The sequence below is a fragment of the Callithrix jacchus genome, chromosome 13 (assembly GCF_049354715.1).
Source record: "Callithrix jacchus isolate 240 chromosome 13, calJac240_pri, whole genome shotgun sequence".
NCBI classification, from domain to species: Eukaryota; Metazoa; Chordata; class Mammalia; order Primates; family Cebidae; genus Callithrix; species Callithrix jacchus.
In genome coordinates this window covers 32,186,407-32,211,319 of record NC_133514.1, presented here as the reverse complement: position 1 = coordinate 32,211,319, position 24,913 = coordinate 32,186,407, and the positions used below count along the sequence as shown (strand labels likewise).

At 38.1% G+C, this 24,913-nt stretch overlaps 2 protein-coding genes across 29 annotated transcripts in view; one reads left to right on the top strand and one right to left on the bottom strand.

Moving 5' to 3' along the window:
- Positions 1–7,135, bottom strand: part of WRN (WRN RecQ like helicase) — a 151,298-nt gene extending 144,163 nt beyond the window's left edge. For 24 of the 26 annotated variants that reach the window (XR_013525612.1, XR_013525615.1, XR_013525608.1 and 21 more), the window contains exon 1: positions 6,963–7,135. Coding sequence is in view for 2 of the 26 variants with exons in the window: in XM_078347457.1 (XP_078203583.1) it covers positions 6,963–7,048 (86 nt within the window). In the remaining 24 variants the exon portion in view is untranslated. Of the gene's footprint in view, positions 1–4,589; positions 4,697–6,962 lie in introns of all 26 variants that reach the window. The other 2 variants (XM_078347446.1, XM_078347447.1) reach the window with 1 other exon arrangement.
- A 475-nt stretch (positions 7,136–7,610) lies between these two features.
- Positions 7,611–24,913, top strand: part of PURG (purine rich element binding protein G) — a 36,949-nt gene continuing 19,646 nt past the window's right edge. The window contains exons 1-3 of one of the 3 annotated variants that reach the window (XM_078347463.1): positions 7,611–7,849; positions 8,139–9,008; positions 10,925–11,113. In XM_078347463.1, the coding sequence (XP_078203589.1) occupies positions 8,145–9,008; positions 10,925–10,969 (909 nt within the window). In that variant the 5' untranslated portion in view covers positions 7,611–7,849; positions 8,139–8,144 and the 3' untranslated portion in view covers positions 10,970–11,113. Of the gene's footprint in view, positions 7,850–8,138; positions 10,100–10,924; positions 11,114–24,913 lie in introns of those variants that run through there. The other 2 variants (XM_002756927.6, XM_078347462.1) reach the window with 2 other exon arrangements.

The following is a 24,913-nucleotide window of genomic DNA, read 5'->3' as shown; positions in this document are numbered from 1 at the left end:
TGTAATCCCAGCACTTTGGGAGGCCGAGGCGGGTGGATCATGAGGTCAAGAGATCGAGACCATCTTGGTCAACATGGTGAAACCCCGTCTCTACTAAAAATACAAAAAAATTAGCTGGGCATGGTGGCACATGCCTGTAATCCCAGCTACTCAGGAGGCTGAGGCAGGAAAATTGCCTGAACCCAGGAGGCGGAGGTTGCGATGAGCCGAGACCGCGCCATTGCACTCCAGCCTGAGTAACAAGAATGAAACTCTGTCTCAAAAAAAAAAAAAAGAGAAAAAAAACTCAACTCTTGGCTAACTGCTCCATTATTATTTTCCCTTTTGTAGAAAACTACTCAAAAGAGTCACCTATACTAGCATCTGTGTTTCCATTCCTTTGATCCTCTCTTAAAGCCATTCCAACCACTCCATTCCACCAACAGGGCTCATGTCAAGATTTCCAATGACCTTTATGTTGTCAAACCCTACAGCCAATTCTCAACTCTCATTTGAGTCAATGCACTGTCAATAAGTGACATATTTAATCACACCCATTTTCTTGAAACACAGTATTATTAGGCTTCTGTGATAATTCTTGAGTCTTCATCTATATCAGTAACAATCCCCTTTCAGTATACTTTGTTGCTCCTTTCTACCTCCCCAATCTCTAAATATCAAAATATTCCAGGATTAAAGTCACAAATCTGTTCTTTTTCCCTCTGCAATCACTCCCTGAGAGAGCACATCCAGTCTGCTGGCTTTTAAATTAGCTGTTATACACTAATGACTTCCAAAGTTACATGAACAGCCTAGACCATTCCTCTTAACTTCAAACTTTGATAGCCAATTATTTACTGGATATTTGAATCTCTAATTGGCATACATATTCCACTCAATAGATACAAAGTTTCCCTAAACTGCTCCTTCTGAGTATTTCCCATCTTAGTAAGTAACCTCATCTTTCTGGTTACTCATGCCAAAAGCCTGGATTCATCCTGACTCATCTCTTCCTTTTACATTCTGCCTCTAATCTGTCAGCAAATACTGTTGGTTCTATCTTCAAAACAAAGCCAAAATTCTACCTTTTCTCACCACTTCCACTGCTCCAAGCCATGTTACACTGGTTCAAGTCATTATTACATTTTACCTGCTTTTCTCTATGGTCTATGCTTAAAACAGTAGCAGAATAATTCAGTTACAAGATAACTCAATTATAAGGACTATATAACATAAGTGACTGAGATTTACCCCAGAAAGGCAAGGGTGGTTCAACATAAGAAAATTAATTGATATAACACATCACATTAAGATAAGGAAGGAAAAACACCATATGATCATCTCAATTGACACAAAGCATATAACAAAATCTAATGCCCTTTCATGATAAAAACACTTAGAAAACTAGGAATAAAAAGGTATTTCCTCAACATGATAAAAGGCATTTATGAAAACGCATAGCTAACATCATACTTAATGGTAAAAGACTGAAAGCTGTCCACCTAAAACAGGAAGTAAGACAAGGATATCCACTTTCACCACTGCTTTTCGATGTTGTATTGAAAGTTCTAGCCAGAGAAATTAGACATGGAAAAGAAATATAAGGCATCAATAATGGAAAGGAAGAAGTAAAACTATCTGTATATACAGGTGACATAATCCTATATAAAAATCTCAAAGAAAGCTACTAGATCTAATAAAGTCAACAAAGTTTCAGAGTACAACATCAACATTGAAATATCAGCTGTTGTTATACACCAGAAATGAACAATTTGAAAGGAAACTAAGAAAGTAACTGCATTTACAATAGCAAATAAAAGAATAAAATACCGATGAATAAATTTAACCAATGAGACAAAAAACAAGTATGCTGAAAAACTACAGAATGCTGCTGAAAGAAATTAAAGAAAACACCAGCAAATGTTAAGATATCCCATGTTCATGCACAGAAAGACTTAATATGGTTAAGATGTCAATACTACCCAAAGTTATCTACAGATTTAATGCATCCCTACCCAAAGTCCAAAAGCCTTTTCTGCAGAAATGGAAAAGGTGATCCTCAAATTCATCAGAATTGCAAGGGACCCCAAAAAGCCAAAGTAATCTTGAAAAAGAAGAATAAGGTTGGAGGACTCATGTTTCCCAACTTCTAAACTTCCTACAAAGCTACAGAAATCAAAAGAGTGTGGTACAGGCATAAAGACAAACAAATATAAATAAAATGGAATCAAATTGAGATTCCAGAAGTAAATCCACAGTTTTACAACCAGGTGATTTTTGACAAGGAAGCCAGTTCACTAAGTGGGGAAAGAATAAACTTTTCAACAGATGGTGATGGGACAACTGGATATCCACATGTAAAAGAGTAAAGTTGGACCCCTATCTCACACCATATAGCAAAAAAACTCAAAATGTATCAAAATAATATATAAGGATTAACTCAAAACTCCAAAAGAAAAACTAAAACTATAAAACAATGAAAAGAAAACATAGCAGAAAATTTTCATGGCCTTGGATTTGGGAAAAAATTCTTAGATATGACACCAAAAGCACAGAAAAAAATGGATAAACTGAACTCTATAAAAATTTAAAACCTTTGTGAATCAAAGACCAATATCAAAGAGTGGAGAAAACCCATAAAATGGGAGAAATTATTTGCAAATCATATATCCAATAAAGGTTTAATATTCAGAATATATAAAGATCATCTACAATACAACAGAAAAGATGCTCAACATCATTTGTCATTAAAGAAATACAAAACAGGGCCGGGCGCAGTGGCTCATGCCTGTAATCCCAGCACTTTGGGAGGCCGAGGCGGGTGGATCACGAGGTCAAGAGATCGAGACCATCTTGGTCAACATGGTGAAACCCCGTCTCTAATAAAAATACAAAAAATTAGCTGGGCACGATGGCGCGTGCCTGTAATCCCAGCTACTCAGGAGGCTGAGGCAGGAGAATTGCCTGAACCCAGGAGGTGGAGGTTGCGGTGTGCCGAGATGGCGCCATTGCACTCCAGCCTGGGTAACAAGAGTGAAACTCCGTCTCAAAAAAAAAGAAATACAAAACAAAACCACACTAAGATATCACTTCCCACCACCTACTAGAATAGCTATACATTTTAAAAAAGGAAATTAAGTTTTGGTGAGCATATGGAGAACTGGAACACTTGTACACTGCTCTCATGGAAAAATAGTTTTAGCAGTTCCTTAAAAAGCTAAACCAAAAGCTTACCGTATGTCCACTTGTAGGTATATTCCCAAAAGAATTGAAAACAGGGACCCAAACAGATTCTTGTATGCCAATGTTAATAGCAGCATTATTCACAATAGAAAAAAGGTGGAAACAACCTAAGTATCCATCAACAAATGAATAAATAAAATAGTATAAAGTGGAATATTATTCAGCCATAAAAAGAAATCAAGTTATGATACATGTCACAACATGGGTGAAACTTGAAAACATGCTCCTCACAAAAGATGCTGAATACCCAAAGCAACTTGAGCTAAAAGAACAAAGCTAGATTGCCTAACTTCAAAATACAATAAACTCTGGTAATCAAAATAGCACAGTACTGGCATAAAAAGAGACACACAGGTAACAGAACAGAATAGAGAGCCAAGAAATACAACCACGCATTTATAGCCAACTGATTTTTGACAAAAAAGCCAAGAATACACAATGGGGAAAGGTCAGACTCTTCAATAAATGGTGTTGGAAAACAGGATAACCATACGCAGAAGAATGAAAATAGTTTCAATTATCTCTCACCACATATAAAACTCAAAATGGATTAAAGACTTAAACGTAAGACCCAAAACCATGAAATCACTTGAAGAAAACATGGAGGAAAAGTTCCCTAACATTGGTCTGGGCTAGAGGTTCCCAACCCCTGAGCCACATATGAGTACCAGTCCATGGCCTGTTAGGAACCAGGCCACAAAGCAGGAGGTGAGCATCAGGCAAGCAAGCATTAGATTCTCAAGAAACACAAACCCTGTTGTGAACTGCACATGAAAGGGATGCAGGCTGCATGCTCCTTAGGAGAATCTAATGCCTTATGATCTGTCACTGTCTTCCATCACTTCTAGATAGGACCCTCAAGTTTCAGGAAACAAGCTCAGGGCTCCCACTGATTCTACATTATGGTGAACTGTATAATTATACCATTATATATTACAATGTAATAATAATATAAATTACACAATAAATGCAATGAGCTTGAATCAACCTGAAACCATCCCCTCCCTCCTGTGGATGGAAAAATTGTCTTCGATGATACCAGTCCTTGGTGCCAAAAAGGTTGCGGACCACTGGTCTGGGCAATGATTTTTTGGATATGATCTCAAAAGCAAAAGCTGGGATGGATAGGTGGTAGGAATGAAAAGATGTTGTTTTTTTGTTTTTGTTTTTTCTTTTTTTTTTTTTGAGATGGGTTTTCGCTGTTGTTACCTAGACTGGAGTGCAATGGCACGATCTCGGCTCACCGCAACCTCTGCCTCCTGGGTTCAAGCAATTCTCCTGCCTCAGCCTCCCGAGTAGCTGGGACTACAGGCGCACACCACCATGCCCAGCTAATTTTTGTATTTTTAGTAGAGACGGGGTTTCACCTTGTTGACCAGGATGGTCTTGATCTCTTGACCTCGTGATCCACCCGCCTCGGCCTCCCAAAGTGCTGGGATTATAGGCGTGAGCCACAGCGCCCAGCCAAAAGATGCTGTTAATGAGTACAAAAATACAGTTAGATAGAAGGAATGTTATCAGGTTTGATAACTATATAGAGACAAAAAAGGGTAAGTGATTGCCTGGGAAAGAGGGTGTGGTTGAGTACTAATGGTTATGGAGTTTCTTTGTTGGGTGATAAAAAAGTCCTAAAGGTGATTGTGATAAAGGCTGTACAACTCTGAAGACAAACTAAAAACCATTGTATTGTACACTTTAAATGGGTGAATTGTATGATATATGAATTATATCTCAATTAAGCTGTTTTAAAAAAAATGCTGAGTGGAATTTGCCACATACAAAAAGTCAAATATTTTATGATTCCACTTACATAGAATATCTAGAATAGGCAAATTTGTAGAGGAAGAATGTGCATTTGAAGTCACTAAGAGCTGGGTGGATGAGGCAATGGGGAGTTATTGCTTAAAAGTTACAGTTTCTGTTTGAAGTCGTTAGAGTGGTGGTGTCAACATCAAGACAATGGTAGAATAAGAAAACAGTGGTGGTGATGATTTCACAGCATGAGTATAATTAATGTCACTAAATAGAACACTTAAAAATGGTTAAGATGGCAAATTTTATATTTTATCACAATTTTCTAGAAACATAATTCAGATCATGTTTCCCTAACAACTCTCCAACAGCTTCCCATCTTCCTCAGAATGAAAGCCTCAGTTTTCAAAATAGTCCATAAGTCCTACACATTCTGCCTGGCTTCCCTTTCTGGCCTGACCTCTGACCTTCTCTCTGCTCTCCTCCAGCTGACTAGGCCTCTTAAGTTTTCCTCTCTGAATATAAGGAGGTAGGTTCCCCAGGGCCTTTGTACTTTCTTCTCCTCCAGAGAACCTCAAGGTAAGTTCTCTCACTTCCTTGAGCTCTGGACTCAAAAATTTCCTTCTCAGTGAAGTCTTCCCAGACCACCTACTGTAAAACTGCAGCTCCCTATAGCCCCTCAGCCACCACACACACCCATTCTTCATCTCTCTTTCCTTTCCATTCTCAATTTCCACTTTGTCATCCTATATATTTCACTTTTTGTCTCCTTCCCCTAAGATGTAAGCTCCAAAAGCAGAGAGATGTTTGTCTGTTTTGTTCATTGTTGGTTATCTCTAGTGCCTGGAGCAGTCCTTACTATACATTTGTTGGATTAATAAAGGGAGATCACTGTGTGAAAAAAATAGAAGAAAATAAATGTTTATCTGAAGAATGCAAGGCCCTTTAAATTATCAGGCCCAGAGAGGCATTAGAATGAAAAGACAGTCCCATCTCACTCCCTCCTTGAGCAGGATAATTATCTCTTGAAGTCTACCTGCTATGTGGGCTCTAGACTGACATCAAGTAGCCATAAAAGGCCATATTCTGGACACGATAACTCATATCCTATGAGTTACAGTGTACAGCCAATGACTAAGCAATGGTATCTCTGTAAACCAATAATAATTCCTGGCCAACTTTGTCTCAGCCCACTCCCTCCCTTCGCCCTTAAAATCCTGCTTGTAACTAAGACTGAAGGAGCACTCTGCAAGGCAACTGGGAAGTGAGTCCTGGGCAGCTGTACTCATTTTAGCTCAAGTAAACTGTTTAAATTACAATTTCGTGGCCCAGCCTCTTCCTCTTAGGTCAACACCACTATTCAATGACATCAATATCTGAACTGTCCTACTTATCCCAATCTCCCACCCCTAGAAAGAAATGTACCAAACCATACAAGCCTGAAGTACTCCGACATACAGACCCCTATATTAGCAACCTAAGAATTATATTATCTTCTTCAATAGGGAGTAGTATTTTTCATATCAAACCTAGCCAAACAACTGAGATTCAACCAGGAAAAAAAAAAAAAAAAACGAAAAAAAAATCCATTAGCGACTGAGTGATTTGAACTCAAAAAAATCCATCATCACTTGCTAAATAATAGACTGCAGGTTATCTCCCTCGATTTTGCTGTGCAGACATGGAGTGGCTCAGTATCTCCCATAATAAAGGCCGTACTGGAAGAGAGCAATCCTGAGCGCGCAAGGTAAACATCAGGCTGGGGCCGGGAGTGGGGGAAGGACTTTTTGAATGGTGGAAAATCCGAGAGACCCCTTTCCTGGCTGCTCCAGGGGGGGAAGGGAAAGGGAGAATGTCCGTTTTTCTGGAATCTCCCAAACAACCCAGGGGCCTGCTCCGCGGGCCTAAGCACCTCTACGTCTCAGAAGCCTAGCACGATATATACCCCGTGCACGGAGCTGGAAAACGAGAGTGGGAAGACAAGTTACCCTGAGAAGAGCCAGTCCAACAGGTCTTCTCCTTCAGCCGGATGACTGTGGAGCTCCACCACAAGCAGGACCTGCAACCCAGGCATCCAAGATAGACACCAATTCACCAAAGTTTATTCCCGCGCTGCAGAGTACAAGCCTGCGCGTCTCCGGCGCACACAGTACACATCAGCGCCGGGAGACCGGGCCGCCCCGCCCCTCCGGCTCCGGCCCCGCCCCCGCTCCGACCCCACCCCTTTCCCCGCCCCGGCCCGGCTCGCCTTCAGCGCGGCGCTGCAGCCCTCTCATCACAGCCCATCTAGCCCCGCCCGGCACGTCGCGGTGCGCATGGGCAGAGGCCCTCGCTGCCGCTAAGCCCCTCGGGAAGTGTAGTCTCCTTGCAGGTGCCGCTGGGCCGCCAGAGTCCCGCATCCCGGCGGAATCCGGAGAAGTGAGAACACTCCCGCCACCCGGTCCTCGTTCCCATCTTCGTATCTGTTCAGTCCCCTCGCACTCCCGCTGCACCCCACGCGCCAGGCTTCCGTCAGGGTGCGCACTGAAGAAGAGCGGAGACCCTCTTCTTCCCCTCAGCTGGCTGTGCCGGGGGAGGCGGGGTCCACCGCCCGCCCCTCGCCGTCGCTCTCCCCGCCTCCCCTCCCCTCCCCTCCCGGCGGGTGTGGGGCAGGTGTCCGAAGCCAGGCGGCGGCCCCCGCAGCGGCCGCAGGAGGGGCGGCGGCGGTGGGCGCCGCGGGCGATGCCCCTGCCCGGCTGCTCCGGCGGGGGGCAGTGCGAGTGGCGGCGGCGGGGGAGGAGGCGGGGGGCGGCGGCTGCCGCAGAAGGGCCGAGAGCTGGCGGCGGCGGCGGTGGTCGTGAAGGGCATCGGCGGCGGCAGTGAAGGCAGCGATGATGTGAGTGCCCGCCGGCTGGGGACCGGGAGCAGCGGAGCGCTGGGCGGGCGGCGGCGGCGTGCGGGTGCGGGCCCGAGGGCGACAGAGGGATGTGGGAAGCGCGGGCAGAGCTGGAGCCGCCGCCGCCAACCGTCCGGCAGGGGCTGGAGCCCCGCGCTGCGGCGCCGGGGAGCCGGGCCAGACGTGGGGGTCCCGGGCGGCGGCGGGGGCGGCCCGGCCGAGGGGCGTCTGCGATTGTTCTCAACACCCCTCCCCCACCCCACCCCGTGTGTCTGTTTGTCACTTGCAGCTGAAGATGGAAAGAGCCAGGCGAAGGGGAGGCGGCGGCGGCCGTGGCCGCGGAGGCAAGAATGTAGGGGGCTCTGGCCTAAGCAAGAGTAGACTGTATCCCCAGGCCCAGCACTCCCACTACCCCCACTACGCGGCCTCAGCCACCCCTAATCAGGCCGGGGGCGCAGCCGAAATCCAGGAGCTGGCCTCCAAACGAGTGGACATCCAGAAAAAGAGGTTTTACCTAGACGTGAAGCAAAGCTCACGGGGCCGCTTCCTAAAGATAGCCGAAGTCTGGATAGGTAGAGGCCGGCAGGACAACATCAGAAAGAGTAAACTGACCCTCTCCCTGTCTGTGGCAGCGGAGCTGAAGGACTGTCTAGGGGACTTCATCGAGCACTATGCCCACCTGGGCCTGAAAGGCCACCGGCAAGAGCATGGCCACAGCAAAGAGCAAGGCTCCAGGAGGAGACAGAAGCACTCGGCACCCTCCCCACCGGTCTCGGTGGGGTCCGAAGAGCATCCTCACAGTGTCCTGAAAACAGACTATATCGAGAGGGACAATAGGAAATATTACCTAGACCTAAAGGAAAATCAGCGGGGTCGCTTCCTACGGATTAGACAAACCATGATGCGGGGGACTGGCATGATAGGTTATTTTGGCCACAGTTTGGGCCAAGAACAGACTATTGTCCTCCCAGCACAAGGAATGATTGAGTTTCGTGATGCCTTGGTTCAGCTGATTGAAGACTATGGCGAAGGCGACATAGAAGAACGAAGAGGTGGAGACGATGACCCACTTGAACTCCCAGAGGGGACTTCTTTCAGAGTGGACAATAAAAGGTTCTACTTTGATGTGGGCTCTAATAAATATGGAATTTTCCTGAAGGTAAGTGAGGTGAGACCACCTTACCGTAATACTATTACTGTTCCATTCAAAGCTTGGACAAGGTTTGGGGAGAATTTTATCAAGTATGAAGAAGAGATGAGGAAAATTTGCAACAGCCATAAAGAAAAGAGAATGGATGGCAGAAAGGCCAGTGGTGAAGAACAAGAATGCCTCGACTAGAGTGAAATTGAACTCCATCAGGCAAAATTTTAAATCACAAATTGGCTAAAAGTACTGATCCATTATCATTTGAAGAAGTTTTTCCTCTTTTTTGGCCCTTTGTTATTAGTAATACCTCTAGTAGTTGATACTTCAAGAAGTCTGATTCTCATGTTATGTTACACATAGATATCACTATAATTCTTATGGGAATTCCAACCTTCCCAGAGCTAAATAGTTTAGCTGCTTCAACTGCTCCAGACTATTGAAGTATGCAAATCAGCACAAAATGTGACATTCTGACATTCTAAATACCGTAACTAAGATTTACATTGCACTATGACATAATCCTGAGAAAAGGTACATATACTTCAATGGAAGTGTGACTTTCTAGTTAACAAATTCCCCAAAAAGTATTTCAATCCTATTTCATTAAAAGCTGCTAAGCTTATCTGTAGGGCAGTTACCACAGAAACACAAATTGACCTCAAGTATATATAAATATATTTATTTATAAAAGTACAAGTAGACATATAGTGTCTATTGGATAACTGAATATACCATCAAAGGATCAAATCTTATTATCTAAGTAAACCTTAAAAATACAGTGTCATAGTATTTCTTAAGAGTTACTATAGTATTCTATAATTTCAAACTTTATGGTAAATTTTATAGTTGCCATATCAAAGCCATGGGAGAGTTTTAATTGGTTATTCTAAGTTTAATTACAATCCCTTCTTTACCTCTACTTATTGTTTTACGTATTTTTATTGACTTTCCAAAGTTTCAGGAATTACTTTTATGTCACATTGAGTGGGAGGCTTCATCCAATGGCTTTGCTTTGGAAATCCCGGTGTTTTAGCTTTTCATGCTAATTTGAAGATTGTGAGCAGTTTCTTCCCCAAAATATATCATGGACTCAAGGTGTTATACTTTATGCTTCTTCTTTAACACTATTTCAAAAGGGTTGGTGCACCAATTAACTGATGTAAAAATATACCTGTAATAATATATTTTAGTAGCACTTTTGCAGTTGCTACCCTTAAAACCATGTCAACACTTCCAATATAAACCTGAATTTCACAGGTGTTTTAATTCCAGAGGGGGTGGGGATTTTTTTTTCTAAAAAGAATTTAGAATACAAATTACCAATCTGAGAAAAATATTATTTGAAGATTGGTTATAAATATATTTGAAAGGAAAATTCAGGCATTTTCCAAGGTGCTCTTTCTGACTTTACACAAGACTCACCCATTTACCTGTATTAAAAATTACTTTCCAGGAAGTGCCACAGCAAGTTTTCAACACCTAAGCAATTTTTTAAACAAGTGGATATAGTGTTATATGTGTACCAACCCATCTTGTATTAACTGACTGAAATTTCATCTATTCAGCTATTATTTTCTTCTGAATGAAGTTATTGTCTTTTATCTTGGCTTTAGTCACCTCCCACACAATTAGTCCATCTAATCATATTTAAGAGCCTGACACTGATTTCATCCCCCAAATATCACTCTCATTGATGAGAGCTGGCTGCAGGGATTCAAATCAGAATGTAGCTCTTCTTTTATATGCCAAATGTAATTTAAAATTATATCAGCAGTTTTTTTTCTTCCAGAGGTTTGCCCCCCAGTACATTTATGTGAAGTCACTAAGAAAACTTGATGGTATAAATTAAGAAAATTAATTTCATTGGTTTATGTTACTTAAAACAAGCAATCAGTAACCCTGACATATATACTGGTGTTGGTTTGCAGATTGTATTTCACACTTCCTCTAGTAGCCTGAAGGAATCCCATTAGTTCATTATATTTGTGGACCATCTGGATCACTATGGAACAACTGAAGGTTAGGAGATAATGTTAGTACTAGAGTTAATAGCACATGGTGGGTGTTGAGACTCTAAAAGTAGCAAGGATTTTTAAACAGTCCTAACTGTAAAATAACTATGTAGGCTTGCTAAAAAAGTAGTTTTTGGTCTATGAAGGAGTGATGTGCACTTGAATTACTGTACTACTGATTGTTATTGCTGCCCATCATAGTGCCTATTAATAATAATCAACCTGTCAGATTTTGGCAAACTGGAGCTGTGAATATTCTAGTATTCGATTGTTCCTATCGCTATTGCTATGAGTGTATACTCTCTCTTAAAGTCTTCCTTTCTAAAATTTATATCCATTAGTTCTCAATGACTTCCTTATTCCTTTTGGGTCTGATAAGATTTGAGTATGTGTCTATATATATATATATACATATATATATACACACGTATATATGTATATACACATATACATATATATGTATGTATACATACATTCAATACCATGTCAGACTTAAAGATAAATATCTTTAACTCACTGTATATAAACATTATTAAATTTACTTTTCCATTAATTATTTAAGTAAAGAATTAGTTAAGCAGCCAAATTTTCTACCTTGTATGTATACTTCAGAGTTTTCACAATCTCAAAGCTGCAGATTAAATAGATGCATATATACTGGCAATTGAATACACTCAAATTATTAAGCCTTCTGCCAGTCCTTTTGTTTCATTTTTTCATACTCATTGAAAAATGAGATGATGCTATGATTTTTGATACTTAAAATTCCCAAGAACTCATTAGCCATAATTAAATATGATCCAGTTCAAAACTCTGGTCTTAGGACATATATTGCCATGTATCTTATAAAATAAGCTACTATTCTTATCTGTGCAATATGCATTTTATTTATTGTCATTTGTAACATACATGGAGCTGCAAGGGTACTTGGTATCCTTCAAAATAACAGAATCCCTGCCTTAAAGACATTAAACTCTTAAGGCAACTGGAAGCTAGAAGTTAAAAAATGAGCATGAAAGTTAGTAACCAAAAGTACTAGTTCACTGTATAATTCTAAAACACTGATGATGTTTGCACATAATAATCCTAGCATAATGTGGTACAGGCTCAAAACTGTAGTAATATAAGCTAATAGTATAAAATTTGGAAACGGGTTCCTCTTGATAGTTGGCAGTGTGCTCCTAGCAACTGAAAGCAGCACTAATCTGTTGCTTATATGCAAAAGATGCAATGTATTATAAAGATATTAAAGTTCTGCTACATTTTATAATTTTCCTTGTTAAAGCCCCAAACTGCCATGTCCCTGAAACTTGAGTCAAACACAAGCTTATTTGCACTAAAGAGCATGGCCAAAAAAATAAATGACAGGGTGGAAAAAGCTAGTTGGAACCTTTTGAAATAATTGGTTCTAATAGGAGAATTTCACATTTGTCTATTTGAAAGCTGTATGGTCCAGGCAGACAATCTGTCAGTTCACTAATTTAATAATGCACTTTACCTTTTGTATATAGAAGATGTACATTTATGCCACTTGACAGGTGGGATGTGTTTCAATAACTATGTAGTTAGAATCTATAGGGTGATCTCTTGCATGCATATGTTTGTGTTGGAACTGTTGTAGTAACAGGTTTCCATTAAATCAGTGTAATGGAGAAGAGTAGAAGATGCTTTTGAAACAAATCCCAGTATATTTAACAAAGAATTTAAAGTAGAGTTCACATTTGATGTCTTAAGTACTATAATAAATAAAATACTAATTCCAACCCAAATTTTTATTACAATTGAGACTATATTAGTTGAGATTCCCCATAATGCCCTGAAAGTTAATTTGGGGAGTTTGTCCATACAAAAATTACCTTCACTCATTGTTTCCTTGTTGATATGTGTTTAAGTAATGAATAAAAATGCAGTACATAATATTATACTCGAATTAAAAGTGTGGTTAGCTGATATAGCATTATTTAAAGAACACTCAGACTAAAGAAAGTTTCAAGTTAAGAAAATGCAAGGAACCTATGAACAGTCACTAACACAAATATGATATCTCAAAATTCACGGAAGTACTAACCTGCTCCAACTAAAAAGGGTGTTGGGGGATTTAGTGTATCCTTCCATCTTAAAAATTTCCTAAGATGTACATGTGAAAACTGGATAACTGTTGCTTAATAATACTTTACTGAGAAACACTGTGTACTAACAATTCATCAAGAGTGTGCTATATTTACTGCATTAATTTTATATCTGTAGATAAGAATACATTATATAGTCCTCCTATCTTAATATAATCATGTATTTATATTGTAATTTTGCAAATATTTTCCTTAAAATAAACATTTATCTGAGCTGCACAATTTGAAGAGGATGAAATTGGAATACACCCTCAGATGCTCATTTTTAATAAGCAGCTACCATTGAAAGCTGATGTATGTATTATCATTCCTTTAAATTTGGGTTTATGGTATATTTTAATATTTAAATGATAGGACTTAATTTGAATTTTAAGTGGTTTTCTGAAAATAATTTTCATAAGCGTGAGCTTTTTTTTCCTGCTTATCTCCAAATGTTTTTCATTGGAACTATTTATGAAATCCTATTTAAAGCTTTATGTAAGGGCTTTGCTTAGTCACCACTTAGTTTGAAGTCTCTCTTTACTAAAACACCAAACATCTTTGACAACATACAAAGAGAAGTTAACATTGATTCTATGCCTACAGAATAATACAGGTATAATACTTATCACTGCCTGAAAAGGGTCTTAATATCTTTCTGAAATTTCCTTAAAGTTTTCTTGAATTTCCAAGAGAAATGGTGGCTAATGGCTAGCCCATCAGAGAAAGAGAATAAGTATGTTAACGTTCTGTTGAGAAAACCAATAGTCCACCATACTGTAGCAATGACGTTCAGGGAGAATGTGTTTTCCCCAACTTAATGTCATGTGAAAATTGGGTTCTAAGATCACAGTAACTATGTCATAAAGAAAATATACCCAAATTTAGTAGGTAGAGCTTAGAAAAATAATATATGTATAAGTATATATTTTCATGTATAATGGAAAAAATCAGTAGTTGTTATTAATTTGACATGCTATTTTAAATCATTTAAATTTATTTTGGTAATGAGATTTTAATCAATATTTTTGAATAGGGAAAAACATACATATAGTACAAAATGGAAACAGTACAGATGGGTAGAGGGTGAAAAGTAGCAACCAATGTTATCAATTTCTTGTGTATCGTTTTAGAGTTACTCTGCATATAAAACATGTGTATGTATATATATATTCTTTTTAAACCATACAGATGAAAACATATATACTATCTTGTACCTAGTAGGTTCAATTTTAGATCTGTCATTTTAAGTGACTTTTTTTACCTAGATATCATACTTGAGCTAGTTAATATATCACCTAATTTGAAATATATTATTATACCAAGGAAATATCGAGGAAATTTGAATTACTCCCACTGGTAGTTACTTAAAATGCAAATATATGTGTATTTTAAATACACAAATATTCAGTTTATCCTACTAGTTTCCCTTCCCTTCTAGCCATCTTGCCTTCCTATATTCCCCTCACAAATATATTGGTCTTTTTTCTGAAGTAATGCAGTCAGGAGTGGCAGGATATTCAATAATTTAACCAAGTGTTATCGTCAGCAAATGGTGTTCTATAATGAAAAATGCCCATATTTAAAGGCTTTAATAAAGTATCACTTTTAGTCAGTTTTTACTAATTCTGTTACTATTATCTTCATCCAAAGACCTTGTCATTATATGAGCAAATGCGTATTAGAACTATGGTAAAAGGGTATGCTATAATTCTGTTGAAATATTTTATTAGCATGAAGCCTTTATCTTTCTGAGAAAGGTATAACATTCATTTAGCAACCTCATCAAATCCAAGCAAATAGGTTACTCTAGACCCGATTGTTTAAAGCATTGATTTTTCATTGAAGGGCCAAGAGTGTGTCAGAAGTCCTTGGGACCAACGGTGCTAGGATGATTTGGGCAATGAGTAAAAATTGGGGCGCTATGAGGTTACAAGTACAACTAAACTGTCTCCACTCTCTGCTGGAAGAATATAAAATGGTCAATATAATGTTTTAATGAAGTTAGCATTATTACTCTTCCTATAAATATAAACAAAGCTGCTTTAACAGTTTTCTGAGCACCCCTCCCCAAAAATCATAATTCTCTTTTCATTCCCATCAAGAGTGCATTTTGAGATCACTTTTCTATTGACCACCAAGAAAAAATTATCTGAAAAATGAAAGATCCCACACTTGAGTCTTGAAAGATACTATCTAATTATGAATTAAAGCAACCAGAGTAAAAGATCCAGTGCAATTGTAAATATCTTTAAAAATGTGGGATGAGGAAGAATTTTTCAATGAATTGCTATCTGTGAATTTTATGAACATGTCATAACGTTTAAAAATGTAAAGCACTGCTTTAAATTTTAGAATAATAACTCCATACTTGGTATCATAATGTCCTGTTTATAAAATGAGAGAGCTGTTGTTAAAAGATAAGATCCTCTTAAACATATTTTTAAAAGCATAAAAGAATTTGCTGCTTTTATTTTCATGCTGAGTAACTCATTATAAAATTCATTAAAAATTCATCTTTAGGTATGAATTTTGCTTAAATTTAAGCTAAAAATATTAATAATTTCCCATCCTTAATTGAAGAATTTCCCAAGTTGGTGCTTTCTGGTAAATTATATTTTTCAAACTTTGTGATTCTTTTGAATACTTCTTATGAAAAGTTACATATTTTTATTGAGGCCAGTGACATCCACCAGTAAATAAAAACATAATGAATTAGTGCTGCTATAGTGAAGTTACTTTGTGATATGAATATGAAGAAAAAAAAACTCATTTAAATGGAATATATAGTTTCGTATTTAATATTATTAACTTATTTCTGATTAAGTAGCAGTTCTCGGTCTTCACATTTTACCCTCTTACGCTTAATTTCTGCGAAAAAAATTGTTCTATTCTGTTTTCATTTTCCTAGGGAAAGGGAAAAACAGTCCCTAATGAAACATGTTTGTAGTATTTAAAAGAGTTGCTCAAAGTGTAAGAGTGGGGAAAAAAGGCTTATGTTGGTTTTTTTTTTTTGTCTTTATCAAAATAATTGTATAAATCTGATTGTCTTATTTGATCTGATTAAAGCCAGGATTTTTTTTATCGGAAACTTTTGTATTCAAAAAATATTTAGTGTTTTATTTTTCTTAAAGAAAATGATTCTGTTGGTTAACAGAAATCTTCAGGATTTTGTTGTGGATTTGATGAGGTTGCTGCCTAAAGGCAGCAAATAGAAAAGAAGAAATAGAAAAGAGAAAGATAGTGGCTGATTATTTTGCTTGTCCATAACGAAATCCATCTAAGAGAAATAAATCATTCTCAAAACTCAATGTCTATTTAACCTTTAAAAGAGCATTTGAGAAAGAATAATAAGACCTAATTCTGCCAAGGTATGGCCTGACCCTGAGTAAATCATTCAACTTCTGTTGGATGATTTTCTCATGTGACAAATGAAGAATATTGTGCTGCAAGCTAAGGTTCCCTCCTACTCTAAACGCCTAAAATTCTGTGTCAGTGGACTGTGAAAGGAAAAGTAGATGGATAATACCAGAGTTGGAAAGTGTGAGTTTCTCTGTTTACATTAAAAACAACTCTAATTATGCAGCAACCTGTGATGATACCTAACAGAACAATGCAAAAATGTCAGTTTTATAAAATGTATGTATTTCTTTAGCCACACAAAATAAAATTTTGTTTCTAGTCCTTATTAAGACCAAGTTGTTGTACACTAACTACATAACTATCCTAAACTTTACTTTTTTTAAAGAAATGTTTTTAAATATTGATTATCTCCCATGTCTTCATAATTTCCAATATCTCATTATTTGGAAGGAGGGAGCATTGCTTGTTTCTGCACATTCTGTAATCATTTTTTATATTCTGCATGGCAAAGGAATTTTAGAGATTAATATCACTTCCTGAAATGCCATTGTTCCTAAAATAGCTATAAATCACCTTGTCAAATAATACTGCAGCTGTCATGGTAGTGGTCCTATCAGATATTCTATGTGAGAAATAATGATGTGTGACAAAGACCATCAGAAAGGATACTGACCTGTGAACAGTATGGTTCTGTTTTAGAGGACCTGCAACTACTAGGGTATGCAAAGATTAAACATCTAATGGTTTGGGGGGTTTCTTAGCCTTAAGAAATGTCAAAGATTGATGATTGAAAGAGAGGAAAAGCAGCACACAAGGTTTTTGTCTGACAGGCATTTGAGCACCCCAGTCCTCAAGTATGCAGTGCCCCCTCCTCTGCCGGTGGAGAGAATTTAAAAAGAGTGACACATTTCTCTCTATACCTCACTTTTGGTGCCTATTTGTTTATCAAAGACTGCATTTAAGAGTAACCTAAGTGTATTTTGAAATGCATATGCATGTGTATTTTGCTAATTTCAAAAGTTTCTGTGCACATAAGAAACATTCCATATGATAACTAATCTTTGCCCTGGGGGCACAAATGGCAATTTGGTTGGTCTGTTTTCAACAAATTCTATAGAATGAATTGGCTGTTAGAAAACGTTTTCTCTCTTTTCTCCTCCCTCTCCTCAAAATAGCAGATACATTGTAGATTATTGATTGCTTCTTTTTCAGTGGTGTTTGAAATCTAAGTGGGATTTGAGAGAATAGTTTAGCTGGGCAGTTCTTTACCCTTGCCATTTTGTAGAAACTTCCCTCAGCTTCCCATCAGACATTCTAAGCAGCTTTACCAAAAGAACTCACCTACGTGCCAAAATTACCCAGCAAAATAAAACAACAGAACCATAAGAAAATAATGTAAGAGTAAGAATAAGGATATATACAGACACCTACATTCACATTTCTTATCAGTTGCTAATTTACTTCAGTGACTGCTGTATTTTATTTCTAGGTTCTTCAAACAAGCAATGTGATTTATTCCAATGATTTGTCAGTCTAGAATTTCAATAGAACAAAATATTTTGCTGCTTAGTAAATGCTCCAAAAAGGATATCTCATTTTATAATCAGTTGTAAAAATAGAATTCTAAAATTCCATTCATTATCATCCTCTTTCCTTCTTCCCTCCTGTACACTGTACCCTGTTGGAAGTGGGTAAGGGCATTAATTTCTTTCACTATCACATGGACCCGCTCCATCCTATTTATTTGTTCAGATGACAAATGAAACACAATAAAAACCAGAGCTGCTCTTTGAAATTTTAGAAATTGCCTTGTGAGCTAGATCTATAGACTCTAAGAAAGAAGGACTACTTCTTCACTGAACTATGCTCCACACTCTTGCCATGTTTCTATACAACAGTTTAAGATGCATAGAAAACAGATTGCACTTGGGATGACATAATCTGAAAGATCAGTTACTTCAACTTTTCAATACACAGTGCATCTTTAGAAAATATTTTTGACTAGCATGATTGACAGGTAATTTCAGAAATGAATTTGGGCTGGGCATGGCGGCTCACACTTGTAATCACAGCACTTTGGGAGGCTAAGGCAAATCACTTGAGGTCAGGAGTTCAAGGCCAGCCTAACCAACATGATACAACCCCGTCTCTACTAAAAATACAAAACTTAGCTGGGCAAGGTTCACACTCCTGTAATCCCAGCTACTTGGAAGGCTGAGGCAGGAAAATCGCCTGAACCCAAGAGACGGAGGTTGCAGTGAACTGAGGTGGCACCACTGTACTCCTGTCTGGGTCATGGAGTAAGATGCCATCTCAAAAAAAAAAGAAAAATTAAAAAAGAAATGACTCGGTCTCTAGAGAAGTTTCACCATGACCATTTTCAAAGAGAAGGTGGTAAGAAAAGGAAGAGTCAATTAAGATTTATTAGTACTAATAACTATTATTGACCACCCACTGTGTATTAGACATAGCTGGGCTTTTTATAGCTACTATTCCTAATCCTTACAACAACCTTATCCCTATTTTCATATAATTTTCCAGAAGTTTATAAACTGGTTCAGAATTTCAGAACGAATGTATTTGAACCAAAATTTACATCAAAGCCAAAGACTGTGCCCATTCAGTTAGGCCAAACTGCCTTTCAGACTTCCTCTGAAACTGATTCTTCCAACTCTAATAAAGCACAATCTACCCCCAGACACCACTATATATCTGCCTCAGCTTTCTGGGAATTATTTCATCCAAAACCATCCCCCTATGTGTGGGACTAGTCTCACAATCTTCACTTTTGCTTATTTGAGGATTCAGTTGGTTAAAATTGATGCTAATAAATACAAGTTATTTGATCTTTAGTTTCCAGATAAAATCTCTAATTCTGATAAACTATTTCCGATAAATGTCATAATTTGTTAAAGAGATCAGATCAAAAGAATGTAGAAGAGCTTCCTAGTTCCATCCCTAAGGGCAGAGAGGAGAAAAATTACTATTCACCGTGGGTCTACTTTCATTTGCATGAACCAAAAACAACTGGTTATGTTATCTTAGTTTCAGAATAAATCTTAACAATATTGTTGGAAGTTTTTTGATTTCTTACAACTATTTTCTGCCGTCTTACTGATGTCTTAGAACTTTTCCTGCCCTACTCCTCCCTATGTCATTCCACTCATTTTAATATTTAATTACCAAATTTCCTCCTCTTTCTCTTAACTCCAGTAGAATAAATGGATAATTGCTCCATTTACACATATATATTTTTTCCTGTTACTATAGGGCCCTGATTTTCAAACTTCAGTGTGAATACAAATCACCTCGATGGTTTGTTAAACCACAGAGTGCTGGCCCCAGCTCAGAGTTTCTGCTCAATAGGACTGGTGAGGCGGGGAGAAGTCCAAGAATATGCATTTCTAACAGTCCCAAGAAGAGTGGGTGCTGCTGATCTAGGGGGACCCCACTTGAAGAACCACTGTTCTCGGCTGATGAGATTTTACCTTAGCTACAAAAGATAATGAAGGAAAACCTCAGTCAAAACAACTAGAGTATCTGGATAGAAGGAAGACTCTGATAGCTACTCTTTCTTCTGCCTTGAGAAGCTTACAAATCTTCAAACAAGCAACTTTTTTTTTTTTTTCATTGAGATGGAGTTTCGCTCTTGTTACCCAGGCTGGAGTGCAGTGGCGCGATCTCGGCTCACCGCAACCTCCGCCTCCTGGGTTCAGCCAATTCTCCTGCCTCAGCCTCCTGAGTAGCTGGGATTACAGGCACGTGCCACCATGCCCAGCTAATTTTTTGTATTTTTAGTGGAGACGGGGTTTCACCTTGTTGACCAGGATGGTGTCTCGATCTCTTGACCTCGTGATCCACCCGCCTCAGCCTCCCAAAGTGCTGGGATTACAGACGTGAGCCACCGCGCCCGGCCAAACAAACAACTTGTTGACCAGAGTTTTGTAAAAAATTATTTTCTTCCCTTTTTAATAACCTTTATGATTCCCTGTCATTTTTCAATTGCTATCTTGAGAGAAATCTGATGGGAATTAACAGTTATGAAGCCTCACGTGAAAAGCTTAGCTTTCTAATATATGGAGGCTGATGCATATTTTTAATTTATTATATAATTATGTTATATAAATGTTGGTAAAGAAAAGTGGACAATTCTCTAAGAATTATTAATACGACTTTAATGACTATTAAATATAAGGTCTTGAAGGACCTTATATTTAGTCCCTTAGTTTTCCATTTTGTGACATACATCATGTAGCTCAAATGGTTCATAATTACTAGAATACACCAAGTAAACAGAATTTAAAGGCCTGAGCTGAAAATGCTAATTATCTCTTAAGACATATAAATGGCGAGAAACATACTAATTTCTTTTAAAAACATACACTATTTATACCATCTTTCTGTATCTTCTCTGTACATATAGAATGGAGGAACTATATATACTGTAGTGTGTTTACAGTCCTTTTTTTTTTTTTAAGACAGAGTCTTAACTCTGATGCCCAGGATGGAGTGCAGTGACTCAATCTCTACTCACTGCAATCTCCGTCTCCCTGGTTCAAGCCATTCTCCAGCCCCAGCCTCCCAAGTAGCTGGGATTACAGGTGTGTGCCACCACACAGGGCTAATTTTTGTATTCTTAGTAGAAACGGGGTTTCATCATGTTGGCCAGGCTGGTCTGGAACTCCTGACCTCAGGTGATCTGCCCACCTTGGCCTCCCAAAATGCTGGGATTACAGGCATGAGCCACCGCACCGGCCTACAATATTTTTCTTTAGATTAACAATTGAACCCATTGCTTTAAAATTAGAGATGTTGGTAGGTGTGGTGGTTCACGCCTGTAATCCCAGCACTTTGGGAGGCCGAGGCAGGCGGATCATTTGAGGTCAGGAGTTCAAAACCAGCTTGACCTACACAGTGAAACCCCATCTCTACTAAAATACAAAGATTAATCAGGCATGGTGACAAGCACCTGTAATCCCAGCTACTTAGGAGGCTAAGGTAGGAGAATCACTTGAACCCAGGAGATGGAGTTTGCAGTGAGCCTAGAGCTACTGCACTCCAGCTTGGGTGACAGAACAAGACTCCCTCTCAAAAAAAAATAATAATATATATATATATATATATGTATATAAATTAAATAAAGATGTTTCTTCTGAACACTCATCGATTCCATTTTCTATAACATATTTTTAAATAATTTATTCTATGCTTGCCTACCTTATAGAGATTCTGTACTATAATTAATATGTTGGTCAAAATTAATAAAACCATATAATATCTAAATGTATATAATATCTCTATATATAAACCTTAATGCTGTCATTCTAGCGGATTGCATCTTATTGAAGTATTAAATTAATTCATACATAGACATTTGGCAGTTCTGCAAGTTCATTGACTTCTCTTAACAGCTACTACCTTTGAATGATTAGCACTCCAGAACACTGAATGAGTTCCTAATTGTGAAAATGATTAACTAACTGCTGACATAACAGAGATAGTCACAAACTCAAATGGATTATTATAGGCAGTGTAACTTTTTTTTAATTCTCTATTCGTTTGTATCATAGCCACAAGATAAATTTTAGATTTAAAAAATTAAATGTTAGAATTATACTTTGAGTAGGCTTCAGACAGAATAGATTTATAGTAGAGTTCAGCTCAACATTAGGGCAAACTTCAAGGATTGTGTGACTTCTCTGTTCCTGGAATTACTTAAGACAGAGACTAGACAGGCACTGAATGTGGGATGCATAAAGGGAATTAATAAATTAGAAAAGGTGAAACATTATGGCTCAAAGATTCTTCTCTGCTCTGAGGGATTCAGAATTTGTTGAGAATAATCATTGGAACTTTTGCCTTCAGGCCTTCTGTTAATTTACCAGTTTGGATAAAGAAGTGTGATTTCAAATTTTCAAATATTATTGTGAAAACATATAAAGAAAAAAAATGTTCTTCCCATCCTTTGTTATCACAAAACAATGTAAGAACTAGGTTTTAAATTTTCATGAGCTTTATTAATTAAATGACTAGTTAAATCGTATTTATGAAATTTATTCTGCAAAATTAAGTCTACCTTTTATAATTTTCAAAACAAATTTCCCTTTTAATCTTTTTTCAAAAAGGATTATATGAAGGAATACATTTAGTATTTATAGTGCTATTTCAAAAGTACCTGCTATAGATTTATTTAGAAAGACATAAGAGACAGTAGGGTAAATTGGAAAACCAAATTATTGGATATTATCAAATTTTTTCTATAAAAATTCAGATTAAATTTTGTTTAAAGATTGAAGCATCTATAATATCTCCATTTGTTCTTGGACTGCTAATTAAGGTGGAAAGAAGCAATATCGTTTGCTAATTTCATCTTAAATTTTTTGTTTTAGGCAACAAGTTTTCAAGTAGGTTCATTATTGCTACAAATGCAATGATATCTAAATTCAGGACCTTATGAATTCATATGAAACTCGATTCTCCCTGTAGTGTCCACTTTTTCCTTGTTACTCTTCTAATCATCTGTGCTTTCTTGTGATACTGTAACATTTCCAGATTTCAAGTGGGCAAAAAGTGGCTTTATGGAGAGATCTGAGTAAGCTTAAATGTTATTACACCAATATCTATAAACTATACTGCACATTTCTAAATATTTGGCTAAGCAAATTTACTACTCCACATAAATATTACACTCTCCCTCTCTCTCTCTCTCTCTATATATATATATACTATGTAAAATAGATATATAAAGTCTCTTATAGAGTATGTATAATATATATTAAGCATATATATTGCACGTGCATATATATACAATTTTTTACATATAAAAAAATTTTGAAAGAGATCTCAATCCTATTCACCTTTTCCTTGTTCCTGGAGAGGAAGTGGCAAATTGGTTTTATTTCGCTTGTATCTACACTTGATTGGCTGCCCTAAAATGCTGTTCTTATGTACAGAGAGAGGGGAAAAAACAGCATTCATGCCAAATATTTGCTATTCGTAATTCCTGCTTTAGAGCCATAAAAGTTCTCATTGTACCTCTGAAAATGTCAAGCTTAGCCAGTTAGCTGGCAGTTGCAGCACAAACTACCATATGACTCACCTGGAATGTGTCTCTTCTAATACGTGAAAGAGATTATTTGAATCTCTTTTGTTTTCTTTTAATCATCCCTCATTTAAAAGAGCAGAGAATCTCCACTATGCCCCTTGAGGAGCAAGAGTGATGGCCGTGATGATGTCATCAAGTATACTCTTAAGCATTAAACTCTGCATTTGCTTTTAATGAGTTCTAACCTCCATTAAAATGACAGCAGTTTCACCCTTGAAAGTTTAGTCCAGTGATTCTCAAACATTAGTGTGCAGAGTGTATTAAATAAAAATGTAGGTTTGGTCCCCATCCCCAGAGACTCTGATTTGATTGGTTCAGAGAGGGGTTCTGAAATTGGCATTTTTCATTGTCTTACTCATTCTGATATAAGTGGTCTGGAAGCCACTGTTGTCATTGACTTAGACTGTGAACCTTAGACTTGCATTCTTTCTTCCATATCATCTTTTCCAACAGAAAGTGCTTAAGTTTTAAATACCGTCAGTCATGACACCATGAGATGATGATATTTTTGCTTATAATATTAATAAGTAGTATCCAGGGCTCTATTTTATTTGTTTATTTATTTATCTATTTATTTATTTATTTTTAAGACAGTGTCACTCTGTTGCCCAGGCTGGAGTGCAGGGATGTGATCTCAGCTCATTGCAACCTCTGCCTCCCAGGTTCAAGTGATTCTCATGCCTCAGCCTCCTGAGTAGCTGAGACTACAGGAATATGCCACCACGCCTGGCTAATTTTTTTATATTTGGTAGAGACAGGGTCTTGCCATATTGGCCAGGCTGGTTTCAAACTCCTAGCCTCAAGTGATCCACCCACCTTGGCCTCCCAAAGTGCTGGAATTACAGGTATGAGCTACCGCACTCGGCCTTGTTTCTTTGTTTGTATGTTTGTTTGATTTTGAGAAAGGGTCTTGTTCTGTCACCCAGGCTGGAGTGCAGTGGCCCAATCACAGCTCACTGCAGGCTTGACTTCGCAGGCACAAGCAGTCCTCCCACCTCAGCTTCCCAAGTAGCTGGGACCACAGGCACATGCCACCACAACTGGCTAATTTTTTATTTTTTGTAAAGATAGCATCTCTTTATGTTGCCCTAGCTGGTGAAAGTCCTGGGCTCAAGTATTTCTCCCACCGCAGCCTCCCAAAGTGCTGGATTACAGGCATGAGCCACTACACCTGACCAGGGCTCGCTTTAAACACAGAAAGGCTAAATGCATAAATCCAGGTGTTTAATCTAAAATTTTGTATACTATCATATTGGCTAGCTTTCTGGGCAGTGATTACTGGAAATGCCAGTTTCTCACACACTCCTAGACTCAAGTTCTAAGTCTGTC